The sequence below is a fragment of the Perognathus longimembris genome, chromosome 3 (genome assembly GCF_023159225.1).
Source record: "Perognathus longimembris pacificus isolate PPM17 chromosome 3, ASM2315922v1, whole genome shotgun sequence".
In the NCBI taxonomy this organism is placed as follows: domain Eukaryota; kingdom Metazoa; phylum Chordata; class Mammalia; order Rodentia; family Heteromyidae; genus Perognathus; species Perognathus longimembris.
The window spans coordinates 84,647,571-84,669,811 of NC_063163.1; the positions used below are offsets into that span (position 1 = coordinate 84,647,571).

Sequence of the window (22,241 nt, forward strand, 5' to 3'; positions counted from 1 at the left end):
TCACTGGCACCCAGCTTAATTAATTTCAGTAAAACTATTAACCAAGAGTGAGGGACATCTTGTAGAAGAAAATGGCAAAAGCTGGGAGGGGGGAAAAAAGCACTCTAGAGCATTTGAGGTGCTGTGGCAAAGAAGGAAATGCTGCTGTTCTGAGGATAAAATAGGGGTTCCTATGGAACTCCTCCACCCACCAGTGGGTAGAGAATGTGCCCACAAGATGTACTTCTGGCCTGTCTCAGGAGCCTGACCTTCCATGTCCTTGAACCTGGGGCAATACAGAATTATCACCATCTACTACAGAAGGCTAGAGGTTGGCTGGGGCTCAAATCTCAGCAGGACCATGCCGGATGCTGGAAGGCCCGGTGCTGAATCTGCAGAGGAACATTGTGGGGTGCTGGGCACGCCACCCCCCTCCCTCCCCGTCGAAATCTCAGACTCTGTACGGGACTTGGAGCAACCTGCTTCACGCATCCGGCCCCCAGTTTACCTGCCTGCAAAGTGGGGCGCTTACCTCCCGTGGGCACATTCTGAGGTTCACATGGCACGCTCAGAAACGGATTCACGGGACCGGACAGCCCCTGTGAGCCTCAGTTTCCCTACCTTTAAAAGTCAGGAAGGGACTCGGAGTCTCTTCCCTCATCCTGTCTTAGGACACGATAATAAAAATAAAGAAAACCCCTGTTCCAGCTCAGCGCCCCTCTTTGTGCAGAATCACTTCCTCCCCACGGTAACCCCCGTGCCCCTCCCGCGCAGTGCCTGGACGCTGGACACCGACATCGCCCGGCTTCATCTCCGGGATCCGCTGTAGAGCCTGCGCCTGCGCAGTGTGCGAGTACTCAGTCGCCCGCGTGAGACTTCCTGGACCGGCGTTTCGGGCCACGCCCACTTCCGGACGGGGGGCGGGTCCGAAGCCTGATCACGTGACTCGACAAACATGGCGGCGCCCAGAACAGCAGCGTGAAAGCGGTGGGGAGGCCGCTGTGGGTTCCAGCTGGGCTCCGAGCGGTGGGGACCTCGCACCATGTCGCGACTGATCGTGAAGAACCTCCCGAATGGGGTGAGTGCGGAGCCAGGCCTTGGGAATCAGATGGCGGGCTCTCCGGGGGCGGACCTCGGGGGCATCCCGGACCCTTAAGAAAAGGGCTGGGCTCCGAATCCCGAGCCCCTAAATAAGGGCGGCATCCCGGGCTTGCCCGCGCCTGCCCTCCGGGAAGAAGGAGAAGCGGCTGCACGAGGTATCCCCGCCGGCTGGAACCCCGGCTCTCCTCCCCGGGAGATGCCACCCCCAGCCCCACCGGCCCAGGTCGGGGTTTGTGGTCGGACGAAGTTTCCAGGCTGTTAACCGCCGGGGACGATGGGCCAGAAAGCTCGTGGGGTCACGGTGTTTCCCTCCCCGCCGCTGCGCGGCCCGGGCAGCCCGAAGTACGAAGTGGGGGGCGCCGGGGATGGGCCTTAGATCCTCCTGAACTGGTGGGGGCTGACCCCGCCGTGCTTAGCTGCGTCCCGGGAGCCCATCCCGCAGCCTCACCTGGCGGGCATCCCGTGGGGACATGCCAGGTAATTCAAGCGGGAAATAATAGATAAGTGGGCGTGGAAATCCATGGTTGGACCCTCTTTCCCATTTCAGTTCAACTTCTGGGATAGAGAGCTCCTGCCCTTAGCGTTATTGTAAACTCCAGTCCCAGATGGAAAGTGAGCTGTTTGGATGGGGTGGGCAGTAGGTAATGCCTTCCTAACCTAGAGGGCCAAAAAGTGAGCCTTTTGGATGGGGTGAGATAGAATGCCTTTCTAACTCTTGCTTCTACTCCTAAGGGTATCTTCTTCACTTTAGAGAATGCAAGGATGTCTCTGGGGTGTTGGTTTTTTTGTTTTTTGTTTTTTGTTTTGCCAGTCTTGGGGCTTGGACTTGAGCACTGTCCCTGGCTTTTTTTTTTTTCTCAAGGCTAGCACTCTATCTCTTGAGCCACAGTGCCACTTCCAGCTTTTTTCTGTTTATGTGGTGCTGAGGAATTGAACCCAGGGCTTCACACATGCTTGGCAAGCACTCTACTGCTAAGCCACATTCCCAGCTTGATGTTCCTGTTTTCCTGTTGAGATTGTTGGGTGGATTTGTTTGCTTGCTTGCTGGTCTTATTGTTGTGGATTTTTCTTTTCAAGACCTCTTGCTGGATGGTGCTCTACCACTTGAGCCATGCCTCCAAGGCTGCTTTTTGTTGGTTAATTGGAAATGGAGTCCTAGGGACTTTTCTACCCAGGTGGAGTTCAAACTGTGCTCCTTCAAATCTCATTCTCCTGAGTAGCTCATGTGCCTTGATGCCTGGTGCTCCAAGTGGAGGAGCGAGCACCTCAGGTCCTCCTTCACTGTCTTCTTCTCCAGGTGGAGGAGTGAGCACCCCAAGTCCCCCCTCACTGTCCCCTTCTCCCCCAGATGAAGGAGGAGCGCTTCAGGCAGCTGTTTGCTGCCTTCGGCACACTGACTGACTGCAGCCTGAAGTTCACCAAAGATGGCAAGTTCCGCAAGTTCGGCTTCATCGGCTTCAAGTCCGAGGAAGAGGCCCAGGTCGCTCTGAGCCACTTTAACAAGAGCTTCATCGACACATCCCGGATCACGGTGAGTGGGTGGGAGTCTCCCCAGGACGACAGCAGGCCTCTCACTCAACACTGTTCCCCCTTTGGCCTACCCCGTCGGTTCACGCTCTTCCAAGCACATAAGCTTGGTAAAGCATCCTGGGCCCGTCCAGAATGTCCGAATGAGCTTGTGGAGGTGAGGCGCCAGCACAGGTACAGCCCACAATTCCCAGGGGACCACCGGTGAGACCCATGGGAGCCTTTATTCACTCACCTGTCAGCAGCCTCTGGGAGCTCCTGCTCAGAGCTAGGAATCTAGACAGGCGTGTGCTACCCAGCCTGTGTCTTCACCTGGCCACCTGCTACCCAGCAGGCAGAGCCCCGTGAATCAGCAAGCTGCTTGTGTTCCTGGAGGACTCAGGAAGGCTTCCGTGTGTATTGATGATATGACAAAGCATTCCCCATATTGTACTGAAAGGAAAAAGGTGACAGGCAAATCTATGTCACCTGATCCCACAGACAGCCATATCCTTGGTTACAGGTATCATAATGCAGAAAGGGCCAGGTGCCACGAATTTCCCCAAAAGATCACTTCCTTCCTCTCTGAGGGTGATAACAAATTCAAGTAATTTTTTTTTTTTTTGCCAGTCCTGGGCCTTGGACTCAGGGCCTGAGCACTGTCCCTGGCTTCTCTTTGCTCAAGGCTAGCACTCTGCCAGTTGAACCACAGTGCCACTTTTGGCCGTTTTCTGTATATGTGGTGCTGGGGAATCGAACCCAGGGCTTCATGTTTATGAGGCAAGCACTCTTGCCACTAGGCCCAGCCCTCAAGTAATTTTTAAAACCACCATTAATACTCTTTTCTGTCAGTTGAGTCATGAACACAGGTCATTACCACAGAAGTAATTTTTGTGGTTTTTTTCTGTGGGCCAGTTACTAGGACTTGAACTCAGAGTCTCAAACTCTCATACCTCACTTTTTGCTGGTCATTTGGGAGAGAGAGTCTCAAGAACATTTCTGCCCAGGCTGACTTCCAACTCCGATCCTCTGGGTCTTGGCCTCCTGAACAGCTAGGGTTATAGACATGAATCACTGGTGTCCAGCTAACAGTACATTTTTATTCTTTCTTCTTTTGGTTGTTTGTTTTTGAGACAGGATCACAATGTGTAGCCTCAGCTGGCCTTAAACTTGAGTTTCTCTTGCCAGGGCCTCCTGAGTATGGGCTTGCTGGTATGCACCACTGTCCCCAGCACAACGAATTATGTTTCCAAGTCCACATGGAAGGATTGTGACCCTGGGACAAGTTGGCCAACTTGTGGTAGCCTCAGCTTGTGGCAAGCTGTGGCTTGTAGCATGGTTAAGAGCTTAGGCCCTGAGTTCCAGGTTGCATTCGGTCATTTGCTACCTGGGCCACTGGCCAGTTGCTTCCCTCCTCTGCTTTGATTCCTGATGTGGGAAGTTGGAGAGAAGCAGCTGCCACTCTCTACTGTGTGATGGGGAACAGGGTGGCTTGGCATGCTGACCCTTGCAGATTGAGTGAAGGGGCACCAGTACATGGGGCCCCCAGTGCACAGTAACTGTGACAGTGTGGGGACGGGAAGGAATTTGCTTCAGGGAAACAGGTCAGTGTTTGTGGCCTGTCTCTAAAGCCCAAGTGCCCAGGTACCATGTCGGGGGGGGGGGGGGATGAAAGCCATCTTCTCCCTACACAGGTGGAGTTCTGCAAGTCATTTGGGGACCCAGCAAAGCCCCGAGCCTGGAGCAAACATGGCCAGAAAGCAAACCAACCTGAGCAGCCTGCACAGGATTCGGCCCCCAGAGAAACTAAGAAAGTACGCAAGTGGCAGTGGAGTGGTTATTCCCTGGGAGTAACGTGAGGGTCTCTATCAGAGGGTCCCTCAGGACTATGCAGCTCTCCACACTCCCTTCCCCACCCTCCTCACCACCTGCCTTCTGCTTTCAGGATAAGAAGAACAAGGTCCCAACTGAGCTGGAGAAGGTGAGTCCCGTGAGCTGACCCAAAGGGAGGCTGGCCCAGGGGAGGCATGGGACACCAAGCTCTCGCCTTGCCCCACCTCCTTGCTTCTTTAGTCTCCTGCATCCGGGGGTGGGGGTGGGGGGTGCCTTCCTCAATGCGCCCAGCTGACCCTCAGGGTCCACTGTACAGCGGGGGATGGCCCCGCCCTCACCTGAGCCTCCTCTGCCTCTTCTCCATCCTCCCCACGCCTGCCTCTGTGGGCACCATGCCACCAGCTGAAGGAAGACACGGAGTTTCAGGAGTTCCTGTCAGTTCACCAGAGGCGGGCACAGGCAGCCACTTGGGCAAATGATGCCCTGGACGCTGAGCCCCCAAGAGGGAAGAGCCAGCCATCCAGTGACTACCTAAACTTCGACTCTGATTCGGGCCAGGAGAGTGACGACGAGGCAGCTGAGGAGGAGGCCGGAGGTGAGGACCCGTCCTGAGTGCTCCCTGAGCACTGTGGCACAGCCTGTCCACAGTGCCCGTGGCCTGCACCTACCCGCCGGCTGCTGGACACGGTCCCGTGGTGCCGACCGGGCAGGGTCCACCCACGAGAAGGTCTGCCCCCACGGGTCCTGGGTGCCTTCTCAGATGCGCCTGACATGTACCCAGCCCTGCTGTAGGCGTTGGGGACACGGCAGTGCCCACAGATGGAGGCGTGGGTTCCCTGGAGTCTGAGTTGACTGTTTTAAAGGCAAGGGTGTGAATGCAATGTGACCCTTAGGCCTGATGATGTCTCTGTGGTGGGCTGAGATCCAGAGGACTTGGGGGCCCCAGGGGGGCTGGCACTCAGTCCTCTGATCTCAGCCTCCTTGACTAGGCTGGGATTATAGATGTGCGCACTGGCGCCCAGCAACTCTGCACTGCTGTGGGGTTCTCCCAGAGGACCGCATGACGGCTGCTCCCATCCAGGGCAGGACGGGGTCACTGGGGTGGTGGGCACAACTGTTTTACTATTGGGTTTGTAGCCATTAGAGGTGACCCCCATGGGGGCCCTGAGGCGGGCAGGGCTGGCAGCAGCTCTGGCTGTGTGGCACGTGTGATGCCAGGCCTGCAGCAGCTGAGCTCCACTTGCCGTTCCCAGGGGCTCCTGGCCTCCAGTCGTGGTGGCCGGGCGTCTCAAGCGTACCCGAATGCCCACCCTCTGCCACCCTGCTCACTGAGCTCGTCTTCCTGTTCCTCCAGGGAAGCCAGGGCTGGGGGGAAAGGCGGCCGTGCAGAAGGGGCTCTCCGACATGGATTATCTGAGGTCCAAGGTGGTGCAGGCCCAGGCGTCCTCATCCTCGGAGGAAGAGGAGAGCGAGGACGAGGCGGTGAACTGTGAGGACAGCAGCGAGGCAGAGAGTGAAGCCGAGGACCCCCCTGCTGCCCCCGCCCAGCCGGAGAGCTCAAGAGGGAGGGGGGGCCCGGAGTCTGGGACCCTGCCTGCCAGCAGACATCAAGAGGCTGCAGCTCAGGTGTGTGCTTCTGAGAGGGCCTGAGGAAGGGAGGAGGGTGGGCTGCACGTGCCAGCCTGCGGGCCCTTCCTTAGGGCCATGGCATAGAAGAAGAGCCAGGAAACTAAGGCCTAGAGAAGGGAAGGCGGTGGCTGGGAGGCAGAGGATCAGGACACACTCCTGGCTGCTGGGCTCCGAGGAAGAGTTTACAAAGCTCATTACACACCTTGTCTGCCTTCCATGCGGGGGCCCCTGTTCCCCCCTTGGGAGCACCTGCTCTTCCCTTGGCTCTCAGATGAGAGGAAAGGGGGCTTCACCCTCTTCCCTCTTCCTCTTCCCTTTTCTCCTCCCTCCTCTAATCACATCACGCACTCCAGAGGAATCTGAGTTCTGGGTTCAAATCTCAGCTCTGGTCCTTAGTTGGCTGTTAAGCCCAAGTGATCCTCACTGTAAATGAGGCTCCTCCCAGCACAGTCCCTGAGGCTGGTCCCCACCCCACCCCAGGCCTAAGCCCCTTGGGGTCCAGGGGTGTGCAGAGCCAGGAAGCTGAGCATACGTGCAAGAGTCCTGGGCCTGGCAGCACCCGTACAAGCACCCGATGTCTGTGCCAAGGACCAGAGACCCCCAGTGGGCTGGCAGTCAATGCCATGCAAGCCAGAACTGACTGCTGGGAGTCAAATTCAGGGCAGGGCAGGTTTGTGCCCAAAGGAGTTGTCCAGAGCTTTGGTTTGGTAGAGCTGTTAGGATTCTAGAATCTTGGGAAAGATGGTGAGCCAGAATACCTGCTGAATAGTATTAGAGACTCCAACAGACACTGGCCTCTGAGTGCTGGGCACAGGACAGGCCGGGTGACAAGCGTCACTGCGCCCCAGGCTTCCTTCCCTTCCTTGCTGGCCATGGGGGGGTGGGGGTTGCTGTGCTCCCAGCATTCTGGGCTGTGCTCCCTGTGCACATCTCCCATTCAGTGGAGGCTCCGCAGCTGAGGCCTGCACCTGTGGCAGGACTGGCTGCTCATGGCAGGCTGTCGGTGCCACGCGCAGCCCTCCCCTCACAGCAGCAGCACCTGCTGAGGGGGCCTGGCGGAGATGGGAGCCTCACCTAGGAGCTCACTGGCCGCTCCTCTGTCTCTTGCCATCTCTCAGACGGACAAGCTGGCAAACCAGGAGCCCACGACCACCCACACGGTGAAGCTGCGGGGAGCCCCATTCAATGTCACAGAGGTGGGCAACAGGATGGGGCGGGGACCCAAGCTGCACCTGTGATGAACCAGCTCAGATGAGTGAGAGGGAAATGGGGGCCAGAGGCGGAGGGATTAGCTCAAGGCATTGTTGAGGGAAAGGCAAGATGGAGACAGACAGGTCGTTCACTGCCACCTGCACCCGGCTGGGTGGGCCTCCTGTTCTAAGGGTGTGGTGGTCAGGGTGGGCCCCACACACCCTGGAACATGGCGCATGTACTCTCCAACAATGCCAGATGTCTTGTGGCACAGATACTCCAGCCTCCCTGGTCACTTAAGTTGGGACCTGGGCTATTTCCAGCGTTCTGCTATTAGGACTAAACACTGGAGACAGACTGAGGCCAAGCAAGAGCACAGCCACCAGCCAGGACGCCCCTGGCCCAGCTGTCAGGTGCTTTGATAAAACAACTGATAATTCTAGCAACAGGACTAATTAAAAAGTTTATTAAAAGAAAAATAACACAAGAGAGATTGGCTGAGGAAACCCTTTTCCTTGCAGAAAAATGTCCTAGAATTCCTGGCCCCCCTGAAGCCAGTGGCCACTCGGATTGTGAGAAACGCACATGGGAACAAAACAGGTGGGGTCTCGCATGTTCCCGGTGGGACAGCAGGGCAGACGGGGGTCCGGATCTTGGGATGCACATTGCTCTGGCTTCCTTTGAGTGGTCAGGGCCCATTCCCTGTCCCTGCCTCTGGCAGCCTGGCTGACGGCGGCATCTCTTGCAGGGTATGTCTTCGTGGACTTCAGCAGTGAGGAGGAGGTGAAGAGTGCGTTGAAATGTAACCGGGAGTACATGGGTGAGATGTCAGTGCCATGAGTTGGTTCATCTCCCACGGGGGTGTGGAGTATCTCCCCTTAGTGAGTCAGGCAGAGAAGCACCATGGAGCACCAGGGGATGGATGGTGATGTGGGGTGAAACATGGTTTACCCATGACACTGGTCATCTTCCTGGGCTGGGTTGGCACTGAGCACTCAGGACTTAGCACTCAGTGCCAGAAACTGGGACTCTAGGGTCTCTGTGGTCTGGTCCAGGCAGCCCCCATTCTTATTAAGTAGGGTGGGTGCAGTTCCCACCCCAGCCAGCAGAGGGAGTACCGGGCCATGGTGTCTAGAAGCAGTAAAGAACCGGAGTCACTGGCCAGGAGGCTCTGGTGAGCGCCTGGCCTCTCCCAGCCCTGACCTCTGTCCCTGCACAGGTGGGCGCTATATCGAGGTGTTCAGGGAGAAGCATGTCCCCGTGGCCAAGAGTACCCCCAGGAACAGCGCCAAACCCTGGCAGGGCCGCACACTTGGGGAGGACGAGGAGGAGGAGGACCTGGCAGACTCCGGGCGGCTCTTTGTGCGCAACCTGCCCTACACCAGCTCCGAGGAAGACCTGGAAAAGCTCTTCTCCACCTATGGTGGGTGCTGCCGGCCTCAGACCTGGGCTGAGCCCTGTCCAGTCTGGGGCCAATGGCCATAGATAGCCCTGTCTGTCCCCTCTAAAGTGGGGGTACCAGCCGTGATGGTGGCTTTGCTGAGGCAGAACTGGAGACACTTTCCCTGAGGCTGCCAGGCTGGCCAAATCCTCACACACTACACACACACACACCCGGCTTCCCCCAGTGTTTGGCAGGCAGTGACCACAGGCTTGGGCACGCTGGCTGCTTGTCTGGCTGAAGTTATCTCCCTGTGGGAAGTGGGCTCTGGATAGTGAGCCACTTCTGGCTATAGTAGGGCATGGTCGCTGCTGGGCTCGCCCAGGACTGAGGTCTGGGTGCCAGTGACATCCCAGTAGTGAGCCCCTCCTTTTAGTCCTGGGTCACAGCAGGAGTTAGCTTCAGTCGTGGGGCTCACCCCAGGGGAGACAATGTCAGGTGGCTTCAATAGCCAGTGGAGGATGGGGGGTGAGGCTGAGGTGGTCACATCCCCACCCACCTCAGGGCCACACTTCCCTCATCTGGAGCTCAGGCTGGCCCTGCTCACAGCCAGCCAACTCGATGCCCATCTCTGCCCAGGTCCCCTGTCAGATCTGCACTACCCCATCGACAGCCTGACCAAGAAACCCAAGGGCTTTGCCTTCGTGACCTTCATGTTCCCTGAGCACGCTGTGAAGGCCTATGCCGAGGTGGATGGGCGGGTGTTCCAGGTGAGCAGCAGGAGCGGTGTGTGTGTGCGCGCATTCGTGCATGTGTGCGTGCGCACGCGCGCACGTCAGAGTGTCAAGGTCAATTGACATCAAGGTCACTTAACACGGGAGATTACAAGGCGAGGTGCTCCACGGGATGTGGAGAATATGCTTGGCGCACAGTAGGACCTCGCAAAATGTGCCCTTCCTATGCCCTTCCCGTCCCCTTCAGAAATGACCCCTAGGCAGTGTGAGCCAGGCAGCCAGGCTCCACCCCCTGGAGCTCCTGTCCCTCTGAGTGCAGGCTAGCCAGGCCCTGGCCACTAGGCTGCTCAGTGACCCACTGTCAGCTGACCCCACCCAGTGACCAAGTGGTCATCCCGCTGACAGAGAGTAGCATGCTCATGATGGAGCTGACCCCTTCTTCTCCTAACCCCCCCAGGGCAGGATGCTCCACGTGCTGCCGTCCACCATCAAGAAGGAGGCCAGCGAGGACACCGATGTCCCCGGCTCCTCCTACAAAAAGAAGAAGGAATCCAAAGACAAGGCCAACAGCTCCAGGTCCTTGTTCCTCGTCATCTGTTCTGGCTTCCCGTTCTGGCTTCCGCTATCCTCAGTCCTGCCTTCTCTCTCTCTGTGACACTTGAGGTTTGAACCCCGGGCCTCACCATTTTCTCTCTGCTTGCTTGCTCACTTTAGCCATGCCCCCCCCCACCCCACCCCAGTCCAAGTTTTTGCTGGTTATTCTGGCCATGGCTTCTCATTGACTTTGCTGCCGGTGCTGGCTTTGAAGCACCCTGCTGTGGTTCCCAGCCTTCTGGGTAGCTGGAATTACAGGCATGACCCACCAGCCTTTCCAAAGCTGCCTGGCAGCTTTCACTCTTCTTCCCAATGAATTCTGTGCATGGCCTTCAGAGCCTCTTTCCTCATCTGCTCAGTGGGGGAGAGCGGTGTGGCCATCCCTGGCCCACAGTGACCACAGGCCTTGGGGTGTATCTTATGCATAAGCACCAGCTGGGGGGGGGCGGTGCAGGAGGGACCTCAGGCAGCTGCCCAGCATGCTGTGTCTGAACGAGTCCCCCATAAACCAGGTGTGACCCCTGTTCTGCCTCTGCCCCTCAGTTCTCACAACTGGAACACGCTGTTCATGGGGCCCAACGCCGTAGCTGATGCCATTGCTCAGAAGTACAATGCCACCAAGAGCCAAGTATTTGACCACGTGAGTGAGGGCCATCTGGCCACGTTCTTTGGGCTTTGATCTGGCCTGTACCTAGAGTTACTAGCTACTGAGTCCATGTTAGGTAAAACCCACAACTGGTTGACCTCCAGCTGGCCAAGGGCAGCCCTGATTTTGCCCACTGTCAGTTACCTCAGCACCCCAGGTCAGCACTGTCTTTAAAAATAGAATACAAGCTACCATGGCAGTACTAATCACTCAAAAGGAAGCCAGGAGGGAAGGAAGGAAGGAAGAAGAAAGTGTTGATTTTATTGATACATTTTACCTAACTTGATGTATCCAAAATTCTTATCACAGACTAGAAAACATGTAACTATTGTTCCATCTTTCTCACTAAATCCAGTGTGACTGGGCCCCACATAGCAGCACCTCAGTGTGTCCCCTGGTGGCAAAGTTGGGTAGTGCAGGCTGGCCCGTTAGGAGGGTGGAGGCCACAAGTACCCTCCGTGTACCAGGAGCTCAGCTGTGCCCAGAGCAAGGGTTCTAGCTCTCTTGCTGCTTGTATTTCAGGAAGATAGCGGTGCCCAGAGTAGAGATCAGCGAGTTCACAAGCCCCACCTGAAGTCAGCGAGTTGGTGTAAGGGACAGAAGCTGTCTGGGGGCGGGGGGGGGGGGGGGGAGGCTGGAGAAGGGGCTGTGAGGGCAGATGAAGGCCATGGGCCAGTTCAGTTGCCCTCTGAGGGTAGGTGACCTGGGCCGCCTCCCACCTAACAGGCAGCCATGCCTCATCCTTTCTCTGGTCCCACAGGAGACCAAGGGCAGCGTGGCCGTGCGGGTGGCCCTGGGGGAGACCCAGCTGGTCCAGGAGGTCCGGCGCTTCCTCATTGACAACGGGGTCAGCCTGGACTCCTTCAGCCAGGTAGGTTCTCTCCCGGCTCCGGCACACGACTGGGAACCTGGGCATGGCTTTCCCAGGGAGGCCGAGGGCCCTGCTGGCCACTGGAGCTTTGGCTGGGGCCTGCTGGGCTGCCATGAGAACCCTGCTTCCTCAAAGTTGGGGGTGCCCCAGCCCAGCAAGCCCACCAGCGGGTCTAGCCAGGACTGACCAGGCAGCATGGGAATCTGCCTGGCTCAGAAGGGGTCCTGGGCCTTAGCCCTCCTCATGGCCGCCACCAGGGCAGGCCTCCCAGTTTTGCTGCCTCCACCGACCCGGGGCTGGATTTTGGCTAAGGCCCGGCTCCTGTGGTTCCACCCGTGTTTGCTTCTCCCCTGAAGGCTGCAGCAGAGCGAAGTAAGACTGTGATTTTGGCCAAGAACCTCCCGGCAGGCACCTCAACAGCCGAGCTGCAGGAGACCTTCGGCCGCTTCGGCAGCCTGGGCCGGGTGCTGTTGCCCGAGGGCGGGGTCACGGCCATCGTGGAGTTCCTGGAGCCCCTGGAGGCCCGCAAGGCCTTCCGACACCTGGCCTACTCCAAGGTGAGGCTGGGAGGTGCAGCGAGGGATGGGGGGTGGGGGACCCAGCCACAGGAGCTCAAGGTGTAGCCAGATCTCCGGGGAGCCCCCATTTATCCCACCAGGTGTCTGCTAGGCACTGGCACTCCTCGCTGACCCAGGCTACCTACAGGACCTGTAGAGGCTGGCATGCCTGTCCCCTGGCTGCCAGGGGTGGGGGTGTGAGCTTCCAGCCTGGACTCTGCCCCCCTAGCTCTTGGGGTGCCCTGTGCCAGCATGTGCACGCGGCTACCTGGGTACACAGGCTCCCCTGGGACTTAGACACCCATTTTTTTGTCACCTATCTTAATGACAGTGGCTTTCACTGGCTCACCGCTTGGCACTCACCGTTCTGTGTGTACACAACCGAAGGCCCCGAAGCCCAGAACCACCCAGCTGGAAGGTGCCATCCTGGCCCTTCTGGAAGTAATTTTTTTTTTCTTGCCAGTCCTGGGGCTTGAACTCAGGGACTGAGCATTGTCCCTGGCTTCCTTTTGCTCGAGGCTAGCACTCTGCCACTTGAGCCACAGCGCCACTTTCGGCCTTTTCTGTTTATGTGGTGCTGAGAAGTTGAACTTAGGGCTTCATACATGCTAGGCAAGCACTCTACCACTCAGCCACATGCCCAGCCCCCTGGCCCTCTAGTTGTCTCTCGTGTGCATGTGCACCCCCCCTTCCCTTCCATGACTGGCTCGGAGCATGCACACTCAGGTGCTCAGGATAGCTTGGAGCATGCGCTCTCCCGAGTACTCAAGAAGGCTGGGCTTGGATCTGGAGTGGGGAGTGAGACTCAGAGGGCCCGAGTGGGAGCAGTGGGGGCTCGTCCCTCCAGTGATGTGTGTGCCCCACACGGTGTTCGTGTCTGCCTGAGCCCGTTGTGCTCCCCTGCCCCATCCATTCTTTCCGTCCAAGGCCAGACGCTGAGCTCTTCCCAGGGCCTGCACAAGTTCACAGCCCTGGGCCACTCCCCACAGCTGGCACCCTGTCTCCACAGTTCCACCACGTGCCTCTGTATCTTGAGTGGGCTCCAGTTGGCGTCTTCTCCAGCACAGCCCAACAGAAGAGCGAGCCCCAGGACGGGCCAGGGGACGCCGCAGAGAGCCTGGAGGCGGAGCCCGCACCAGGTAAGAGCCCCGGCCAGGCTGGGAGCAGAGGAGCAGGATGGCATCTCCCTTCACCCTGCAGACCTGAGCCTCTTAGAATCTTACAATTATGGGCAGGTAAAGGCTAGAGAGGGGAAATCCAGAATCTGTCAGTAAGCACTCAAAGCAGCAAATGGAAGCGACTTGTTGCACAGGTGCTCCCCTGTCCTGGTACAACAGCGCCCCCTGGGGTCCAGTGGCTGCATGGTCAGGAGAGGCAATGTGGTGGCCCCTGGGGTCCTGACAGTGGGTCCACCCCCCACCCACCCCTACACACACACACAGTTGGGGCAGGAGGCACGGTTGTCAGCACTCAGGGCAGGATCTTTCCTGCTCATCAGGACCAGGATGCAAGCAGCAAAGCGTATCACAGTCTGCAGAGCCACAGGAGAGCCTCAGTTTCCAGAACCTGAAGGGCTCTCACATGCCCCCTAGCCAACAGCGCAGCCCCCCCACGAGAACCACTGAGTGGGGGCTGTGGGCCACATACTAGAATCAAAGACATTTGGCTGGGTTTTGAGTACAGTGGAAGTCAGTTTACACAAGCATTGGGGCTTTACCCATAAGGCAGGGCCTGGTGATGTATGCCTGTATGCAGGGTGGACCATCTCCCTCGTTCTCTGGAACTTCTGTGCTGGTGGGGGGCACAAAGAGGTCTGGGGGCTGCCCACCTCCTCCTGCCTATACTGTCCTCTACAGAGGCAGGCGTCTGGGCCCACAGTTCTCACAATAGAGGCCTCAGAGCTGGGAGGAGGAGCCTCCTTGCCCGTCTTGTTCTGGACCAGGAAAAGTGTGCCATCTGTGCCATGCCCAGCCTCCATCCCCCCCCCGGCCCCCCGCCAATGTGTCGCCTTGGCTGTGATTTCCCAGCACCAGTCCCAAGGCTCCCTTCTCCTATTCTCTTCCCTCCCTTCTATCTTCTGTTCCATCCTCTGCTCCCCTGAGCTGCCCCGGCTCCCACCCCGCCCTGGTGCACATTGTTTGAAGTGTCCAGGGGTCTCTGCCTCCCCTGTGAGGGGGCCCTGCAGGAAGGAAGGAGGGCGGGGGCGGGGGGGGAAGAGGGCAGCACAGCATCCCCACTGCCTGTCTGCGATGCTCTCCTGTTCTCTGTGCCGCTCCCCTGGGAGGGGACAGCGTGTTTTATCTCCCCACAACCAAGACCTTCACCTCCAGATAAAGGGCTGCGCATGGGGGGGGAGGTCCTGGAAAGCTGCTCGCCGCTGATAACGCTGGTGCCGAGGCCCCAGCCGCAGCCTGCAAGGGGAGGGCGCGGTAATTCTGCGCCCGATTATCCCGGAGCCCCGGGCGTCGAGGCGTGACTGGATTTGATTGTGCTCAGGACAGATGCAAGCACATCCCCTGTCCCCCCAGCCCCCCCTCCAGCCCACCTTGCTCTGCACCCCCTCCCCCATCCCAGCCCTGGCTCGCTCGTTCACTCACCCGCCCCCTTCCTGGTGGTTTTGTGGGCAAACATCTGTAGAAGCGTCACAAAGTCCTGTTTCTCTCTCATGGTCTTTGTCTGCTTCTAAGAAAGACCTTGGGCTTCTTCCTCTCCAGTCACCCGCCCGTGCGGGGCCACAGCGGGGCTCGTCTGACAAGCCAAGCCAGGGTGCCAGAGCCTGGGGCAGGTGTCAGGGAGAGGGGCACCAGGGCCCCCGCCCGCACGAGGGCGCAGCGGGACTTCGTGTGACCGAGAACAAGCGTGGCTGTTTCTGGGGAGCTTGTGACCAGCCTCCATGTGTTGCTAGGTGCACAGTAGTGCCTGTAAGCACCTTGCAAGCGGGGACTGCTGCCCTCAACCCCCCTGTATAGGTGGCAGGAAGGAAGCCGAGGCCCGTGACTTGTACTGGGTCCCACATGGAGAGAGCCAGGTGGGACCCAAGGCCATCAGACTCAAGGTCTGGGCTCTTAACCCACTGCGCCAAAGCCCCTCCTGGGCCCAGCTTGATGTTCTGATTCCCCGCCACGTGCCAGGCACAGACCACGCAGAGCCATGCATTGTGCACAGATAGCTTTGCCGAGGACGCAGTGATCACTAACCAACCAGGCCACGCCCTCAGTGAGCTCCCCTCCTAGCTGGGGGCACAGGCAGACCCAGTGGGTGCGGCAACTTCAGAATGGGGTCAGAGCTCCCAGGAGACCAGAGGGGATGGTAGTGCATGGCTGAGCGTGGTGTGCACAGGTCGGGCTCTCTGAGAAGAGCACATGCAGGATAGACGAGGAGGAGCCAGGCCTCGTTGGACCACACATGAGCAGAATTTAGGCAAGAGCTGCAAGTGTAAAGGCCCTGTGGTCGGTGTTGGTATGGCGGGCCTGGCGATCAGTGAAGAGGCTAGTGCAGTTGCAGTGGAGCAGGGCAGGGAAGGAGGAAGAAGGCTCAGGGATGAGGTGGGGATGAGGCGGGAGAAGCCTGCAGGCCAGGGATCTGGGGACGGGAGGGAAGGGCAGCAGTCTCAGTGGAGTAAGCTCAGGCCCAACACAGCAGGGAGCAGCCCGACCAACCCCTTCCTGATTCAACCAGTATGCCAGGATCTGAGGACCAGGTTTCCCTGTGAGAAGCTGGATTCTCAGCTTTTCTAGAAGCATCTGAACTGGCCACGCTGGACGGGCCTCCCCAGGGGGCTGGGGCTGGCCAGACCTGGAGGGGAGGTGAACTTGTGGGTCACTTTGCTCTGGAAGTTTCTTTTCTGGGTCTGTGGTGAACCTGCCCCCAGCCTGAGGACGCCTAAGACTTGGGGTGCAGAGGTGGGCGTCAGGGGCGAGGGCCTGTTGCATGCGGTGTGGTTGTGCTGTTCTCCCGGGGCGCGAAGCATCACCCCAGCGCACGGCCTTGCTTTCGTACTTCATAATGGCCCGTGCCGGGCAGCCGCCAGCCAAGGAGACGCCTCTGTGCATGTTCCTCCTGACCATGACTCTTGGGGAAATGTCTCTAGGGGGATCTGGAATGTTCTGGGTTTTCTGACAGCCCCTTACTTTGGTGGAGATTTAAAGTTAGATTTTCGTTGGCAAGTTCACCAAATGTTGTTTTTCCAAGTAAAAGTAATATTTTACCTGGGCTCACAGCTCATGGACGCTGCACTGTGAGGTTCAGATGAACTGTGGCTGGCGCTGCTGAGCGTTCCTAGTTTTCCCGTCCACGCTGCTCCAGTTGGCTCTCACCTGCGGAGGGGTGGCAGCCCCATCTCCCTGCTTTTCCTGGGCTCTCATAGTGTGCAACCCCCGCAAACAGTGCTGCCCCGGGCCTGGGGACCCGCAGACTGGGTCGGTTCCAGGGGTTGGGCCTGGGCCCCAGTGCGCTGACACCATGTCCTGTGTGTGTGCCGAGGGCAGCGGGCAGCCAGGCCCCGGTACAGGAGGGAGCAGAGGATGGCAGCGAGGAAGATGAAGAAGATGAAGAGAGCGCCCCGGGGTGCACTCTGTTCATCAAGAATCTCAACTTCAGCACCACGGAGGAGACACTGAAGCAAGTGAGTGGTGCTTAAGGTGTTTGGGGGGGTGTCTGCATGGGCCCTGTCACACATGCAGCTCTGGCGGCCCCACTGGCCGCGTGTAAGCCCAGCCTGGGAGAGGCCCTCCAGCTCCTGTCATGACACTGCAGGACGCCACCTGAGGTTACGGCCATTGCTTGTCACCGCAGTGGCGTGGGCCCAGGCTCCGGGTGCTCGCTGCACGGTGGCTCAGGGCCTAGACACACATTGCCTCCCACGCAGCCTTGCTCTGTGCCCACAGTGCTGCTCCAGCCAGCGCCCTTGGGGGGTGGGGGGCCCCCGGGGGGTCCCCAGGGGCCGGGCTGAGGCCTGGAGATGCTGTCTTGCAGGTGTTCTCCAGAGTGGGCACACTGAGGAGCTGCACAGTCTCCAGGAAGAAGAATAAAGCCGGTGAGTCATAGGTGACTCGAGGCCCTGGGGGGGCCAGGCCCAGGGTGACCCAGGACCCAGCAGCCCCCACCTTCTCCCCCTGCAGTGCCTCTTCTGAGGGAACTAATCTAGAACTTCCAGAACATTTTACCGAGCCATGACCCCGTGCTTTGATGTGGCAGGATGGGTAGAGACACCCTGTCAGCAGCCCAGTACAGTCCTGAGCACCCCCGCTGTCCTGTCCTGCGGGGTTCCCCCCCACCCCCACCCCCACCCCGGTACATTGAGGACAGGAGTGGGGGTCCGCAGCGCTGTGGTGTGGTGGAATCCCAACACGGCATCCCCGTGGCAGTTGGGGACCTCAGTGGAGGAGGAACAGGGCAGTCAGGTGGCAGAGGCTGCAGGTGCTGAGTGCCAGCCCTGCCCTGCATCCATGCCTCCTGGGTTCAAGTACCACCCGGTCTCTTTCTTAAAGGGCAGCTCTCACATGGGACTCGAGCTCACCCAGGTGACCTGGTTTTCACTTGCTGTCCGTCAGGACAAGTCTCAAAGCCGGGTATGGTGGTGCATACCTGTAAACCCAGCACTGGGCAGGTTGAGGCAGGAGGGTCACCAGTTCCAGGCCAGCCTGGGCGACATAGCAAAATCCTGCTTCAAAAGCAGAAGAGAGAAAACAAAAAACAAAGGTGTATTTCAAGTGAGGTCACGTCCCAGGACCTTATAAGAATTTCAGGCTTGGGGGCTGGGGATATGGCCTAGTGGCAAGAGCGCTTGCCTCGTATACATGAGGTCCTGGGTTCAATTCCCCAGCACCACATATACAGAAAACAGCCAGAGGTGGCGCTGTGGCTCAAGTGGCAGAGTGCTAGCCTTGAGCAAAAAGAAGCCAGGGACAGTGCTCAGGCCCTGAGTCCAAGCCCCAGGACTGGCAAAAAAAAAAAAAGAATTTCAGGCTTACATCCCTGCTGGTCATGCAGTTCCACCCGGTATGGGGTCTCAGGAATGGCAGCTCCCGTGCCACGCTGGCGACCGGAAGGATCTGTTTGGGGGTTATGAAAAGGAGGTCGCCCTGAGGTCCAGAAGGGCAGTCAGGCTGCGAGGAGGCGCCCAGGCCAGCGGGTGCTAGGTTCTGTCCCCGGGGCACCTCGGCTCAGAGAGGAAGCGTCTGTGCGCTCTAAGCATTCCACGCACCTGGCATGACCAAGGCTGGCCAGGTAGAGGCCCCAATACCCGTCACATCGCAAGGGTCACCCAGCAAACCCCACTTCCTTCCAAGGGCAGCGTTCTGTGACCTCGTTACCACGCCGGTCATCTGCTCACGATCAGTCCACCGCATCTCAGGTGGCCGCCATGGTCACACCATGGGCAGAGCCTCGAGTCAGCCAGGCCCAGGTGGCCAGCCAGGAGGTGTGAGCCTGGGGGAGGAAGGAGGGGCAGGAATTCAGGGGCCCAGGCCTGGACACCCTGGCACACAGTGCTAGGCCTCCCCTGCCCACCTCACCAATGACCCCCTCTTCCAGGAGCCCTGCTCTCCATGGGGTTTGGCTTTGTGGAGTACCAGAAGCCAGAACAAGCCCAGAAAGCCCTGCGGCAGCTCCAGGTAAGATCCCTGGGGACACTGGCAAGTGCTGGGGGGAGGGGAACCACCCCTCCGTCTTTCCCTGTCACCCTGCTCTAAGGAACTGCAGCCAGCGAACACGTCCACACACTGTAGTTCATTCCATCCACAACCCTTTGTGGGTGTGGTTTGGGCTCAGCGCTGGGCTAGGTCTGGAGAAGATCCTTTTCTCTTTCTGGGGGAAACACGCAATGAACCCCTGAGCAAGTACACAATACGCAAGCCCACAGGGCATAGACGGGGCAAGGACACAGTACAGAGAGCAGGCGCAGAAGGCATCTCTAAGGAGGTCAACCTGAAGTCAGCTGCGCAGAGAGCTGGGAGGGGAGCAGTCTAGGAGGTGGGAGCAGCATGTGCAAAGGGCCTGTGGCACGGGAGAATAGAAATGAATTCCATGTTTGTGAAGCCAAAGGAGGCCCACGTGACGAGCAGAGTGGAGATCGGGGTACAAGGTGAGGTGACAGGTTTGGGGGCAAGATCTCACAGACATTTGAAAGACTGGAATGGAGTCCAAGGCTTTTACAGGGTTTGGAGCACTCTGAGGAAGGGTCAGATGAGTGCTGGGCCCTTGGTCTCTGATCTGCCGCATGGAAATGGGGGGGGGGGTCAGAGGATCCCAGTGGTAGCCCAGGCCAAGTGTGGCTTCATGCCCTCAGCCCCAGGGGCAGCAGGAGGAGGGCCCCTGTGGCAGCATCCCCCAACCTGGCACATGCTCTGTATGTGGTTGGGGGTGGGATCCCACATCCCCACCCATGTCTATAGGGCCTGCGTGGGTCCTGTTTGCTGTGAGTTGCTGCAGTTTTCAGGATGGATTTTGCTAACTCCCAGCTCTGTCTCCAGGGACTGGCGTTAGAACCTAACTCTCGTGCCCTGGCTTAGAGTTTTTCTTAAAAGAACAGCACCCCAACTACCCAAATTGCAAACCTTGAAGGGTTTGCAATTCTGGGCCCCTTGAGTGGTGTAACAGTCAGGAGAACGTGGAAAGGTCAGGTCCCTGGGAGCCTTTGGGGAAAGCCATCTGTGTCGTGAGCTCCGGGGCGGGGGTCTGCTCCGAGCCCGGCATCTCTGAGGAAGGAGCAGCAGCTGAGTGTCTTGTCTCCCAGGCTCACGTCGTGGACGGCCACACGCTGGAACTGCGGATCTCGGAACGAGCCACCAAGTGAGTGCCCTGACTCCCTGGTGCCCTCACCCGCTTCAGGTCTTCTCATTGAAGGCCGGCGTGTGCCAGCTGTGACACGCGTCCCTGCTCGCTCGGGCAGTGCCTGGTCTTGGGGACCATGTTTCCTTTGCTGCTTTGATGGGAATGGGGGCCACTAGAGGGAGGCGCACGAGCTCCCGTCTTGATGGTAGGAATTAGGCAAGGAAGGGTGACACTCTGCACTTCAGATGAGCATCTTGAGGCTCCACACCTACATGTGTGGCTTCTCCCAGCTGGATTTCCCAGAGCAGGGCAGCAGGGGCTGGGGACACCAGTTTGTTTGGGAGAGATTTAGTAGATGTTAGATACCAAGATAGACCAGTTGTCCAATTTGGGGTAGTGGGGGAGGCTTGTAGAGCTTTATTCTTTGGCTCCTGTATCTCCATCTTAGTGACCCAGTGTTCCCCATAGAGCATCCCCCACCAAGTGCCTCCTGGCCATTGCCGTCTACCTACCTCTGCATCTAACGGCCACCTCTCACTGTCAAGAGCTGGCTTCAGAGATTTCCTTGGCCATTTATTGTGGCTGCCCAGCCACTGGGTGATGGTGAATTGTTGGGGAGTCCTCCCCCCCATCAGGTCCTCCTCTGGTCCCCCCACTCTCAGATGAGGGGCAGTGAGTGGACATCCCAGATCCCTGGGGAGAAGGTACAGTTCCATGTCCCATGGAGCGGGGATGGCGTGTCCCCCGGGTTGTGTGGGGCAGGGGTGACATGTCCCTGGGTCGTCATGTCCATCTCCACCTGCTATGTGCCTGGTCAGAGAGGACGAGTGGGGGGCGTTGGTTCTTGGGGGTTGGAGTCAGCTGACCCCCACCCCACCCACAGGCCAGCCGTGACATCGGTGCGGAGGAAGCAAGTCCTCAGGAAGCAGACGACTTCTAAGATCCTGGTGCGGAACATCCCCTTCCAGGCCAGCCAGCGGGAGATCCGGGAGCTCTTCAGGTGAGGCTCACTCTGGTCCTCAGCGCCGTTTTGGGGGACAGTGGGAGAGAGTCTTGGGTTCTAGATGGGTCTACCACAGGCTGGGATCTAGCTTTGCAAAGGTCTTCTGAGGGGTGCACAGAGACCCTGCCATCCCCAGAATGGAAGACACATGAGTCAGCCCAGCCAGGTGGGGTCATTGGGCTTCTCGGTCCACTCCGGCTTCCCTCCATGCACTCGTTGAGTCCTAGCAGGGAGGTAGGAAAGCAGAGCCCCTGCTGGAGCCTCTAGGCCCAGCTGGCCGTGAGCTGCAGCAGCAAGGTGCAGAGGAGGGAGAGTTCTCTTTGTGGGAGATTTGCTCCGTTCCTCTTGCTCAAGGTTCAGGGCAGGACGCTGTCCTTGCCCTCCCTGCCTTCCTGGTTTGTCATCCACCAGGCACGGGTGTGCAGTGTTTACTGCTGAGGTTGGCAGGAGCCGATGCCAGCCCTGCGGTATCAGCCTCATCAGTGTATGTGTGAGTGAGATGGGGGCGAGGGGGGGGGGTTCCTCTGCGTAGAGTCCCGCTTAGGAGCTGGCAGGTGCCGCTGCTCAGGAAGTGATATCCTGGGAAATGGCTCATCCCACTAAGATAGTCTCGTGGAACAAGAGCCGCAGGGGAGGGAGCGAGTCATTAGATCTTGAGCTTTCTCTGCATTTTCATAAGGCAGGAGGGGATCCATGTGCCTGAACCTGGTTCTATGGGGGCCCTTCCTCCCTGCCATTGTTCTGAGAGTTTTTGTAAACCGTTCTTGGAGGCCAGCCCTCCCTGGCTTTTGTTCCTGGGGCTGCTCCCAGCGGTGGACAGCAGGGGTCGCTGTGAGCCTTCCTGGGGAGCAGGCGGGCTGGCAGACAAAGCCAGTGGCCAGCATGGGTCTGCCTGGAGGAGGGGTCCAGGTGAGGGGGAGGGGGTCCAGGTACGGGGGAGGGGTTCAGGTGTGGAGGGCCTTGTCCTACCAGGTGCAGTAAAAGTCCCAGTCTCCTTGCAGACCCGTGCCTGTGGGGGCTCCCAGTGGAGCCTGGCACTGTTCTGGGCAGGAGCCTTTTGAATCACACGAGGCACGGGGACACAAGGGAAGTAGAGGTGGGGGGGGAGGCACCTTGTGTGCCCTGGAGCCACCGTAGGGCCAGCAGTGGACGACCCCACGCTCTAGCTTGGAGCCTTTGTGGGTCTGCCGCCTGGTGCACCATGGGCCCAGGGGTGGGAGCACTGTACATGGCCATTGAGCCTGTTTTGCCAGGCACTCTGCTAAGATACCCACCTCATCCCCACCGCCAGCAGGGGCGGCCATGGGCCTCAGTGCCAGAAACAGGAGCCTTTGAGTCCCCACAGCACCGGCCGCTTGTGTCCTCCAGGGACAAATGTGGCAAATCCACGTAGGGGAATATTATTCAGGCAGCAAAAGGGGCAGAGCACACATGCCACAGTGC

At 58.7% G+C, this 22,241-nt stretch overlaps 1 protein-coding gene across 2 annotated transcripts in view; it reads left to right on the top strand.

Annotated features, from left to right (window-relative positions):
* The first annotated feature begins 925 nt into the window (after positions 1–925).
* The window catches only part of Rbm19 (RNA binding motif protein 19), a 59,626-nt gene continuing 38,310 nt past the window's right edge, over positions 926–22,241 (top strand). For both annotated transcript variants that reach the window (XM_048342894.1, XM_048342893.1), the window contains exons 1-21: positions 926–1,057; positions 2,429–2,611; positions 4,281–4,400; positions 4,532–4,567; positions 4,822–5,014; positions 5,774–6,045; positions 7,167–7,244; positions 7,761–7,839; positions 7,988–8,059; positions 8,459–8,662; positions 9,260–9,390; positions 9,812–9,930; positions 10,492–10,588; positions 11,355–11,465; positions 11,822–12,022; positions 13,032–13,161; positions 16,510–16,646; positions 16,997–17,057; positions 18,557–18,636; positions 19,758–19,813; positions 20,679–20,795. In XM_048342894.1, the coding sequence (XP_048198851.1) occupies positions 1,022–1,057; positions 2,429–2,611; positions 4,281–4,400; positions 4,532–4,567; positions 4,822–5,014; positions 5,774–6,045; positions 7,167–7,244; positions 7,761–7,839; positions 7,988–8,059; positions 8,459–8,662; positions 9,260–9,390; positions 9,812–9,930; positions 10,492–10,588; positions 11,355–11,465; positions 11,822–12,022; positions 13,032–13,161; positions 16,510–16,646; positions 16,997–17,057; positions 18,557–18,636; positions 19,758–19,813; positions 20,679–20,795 (2,513 nt within the window). In that variant the 5' untranslated portion in view covers positions 926–1,021. The remainder of the gene's footprint in view (positions 1,058–2,428; positions 2,612–4,280; positions 4,401–4,531; positions 4,568–4,821; positions 5,015–5,773; positions 6,046–7,166; positions 7,245–7,760; positions 7,840–7,987; positions 8,060–8,458; positions 8,663–9,259; positions 9,391–9,811; positions 9,931–10,491; positions 10,589–11,354; positions 11,466–11,821; positions 12,023–13,031; positions 13,162–16,509; positions 16,647–16,996; positions 17,058–18,556; positions 18,637–19,757; positions 19,814–20,678; positions 20,796–22,241) is intronic.